The sequence below is a fragment of the Apaloderma vittatum genome, unplaced genomic scaffold, assembly GCF_000703405.1.
Source record: "Apaloderma vittatum isolate BGI_N311 unplaced genomic scaffold, ASM70340v1 scaffold33840, whole genome shotgun sequence".
NCBI classification, from domain to species: Eukaryota; Metazoa; Chordata; class Aves; order Trogoniformes; family Trogonidae; genus Apaloderma; species Apaloderma vittatum.
In genome coordinates, this window is record NW_009696806.1 from 2277 (window position 1) to 2770 (window position 494).

Sequence of the window (494 nt, forward strand, 5' to 3'; positions counted from 1 at the left end):
AGCTGCCTCACCCCGCTCCCTCCCCACAGGAGATGGACCTGGAGAGCCTGGAAGCCGCCAACCAGAGCCTGCAGTCGGACCTGAAGTTGGCCTTCAAGCGCATCGGGGACCTGCAGGCAGCCATCGAGGATGAGATGGAGAGCGACAGCAACGAGGACCTCATCAACAGGTGAGAGCCCAGGCCTCGTTCCCGTGCGTGGCACGTCACTGGCGCTCACTGCTTCTCCTCGCCACTTCGGAAGTGCCGTGAGGATCCCTGGGCTCTGCCTGGCCCTGGCAGGATGCCGCCTCTCCATCCATGCGCCGTGCACACGTGCATCCGTCCATATATATCCATGCATTGTGCATCCGTCCACCCATGCACGCGTGTGTCAGTCCATGCACCGGCAGGGCTGTCTCCACCCGCGGCCCCCTGCAGCTTCACCTGCTTGTGGAGGTGTCTGGAAAGCAGCCGGAGCCCTGCGGGCTGGCTGGAGACAACCCGGGCAGACCCC

General features: G+C 64.6%; 1 protein-coding gene across 1 annotated transcript in view; it reads left to right on the top strand.

The window, feature by feature from the left end:
• Positions 1 to 494, top strand: part of MYO18A (myosin XVIIIA) — a gene marked incomplete at both ends in the record, with an annotated part of 5067 nt that overhangs the window by 2120 nt on the left and 2453 nt on the right. The window contains one exon of the mRNA XM_009876349.1: positions 30 to 169. Within this exon, the coding sequence (XP_009874651.1) occupies positions 30 to 169 (140 nt within the window). The remainder of the gene's footprint in view (positions 1 to 29; positions 170 to 494) is intronic.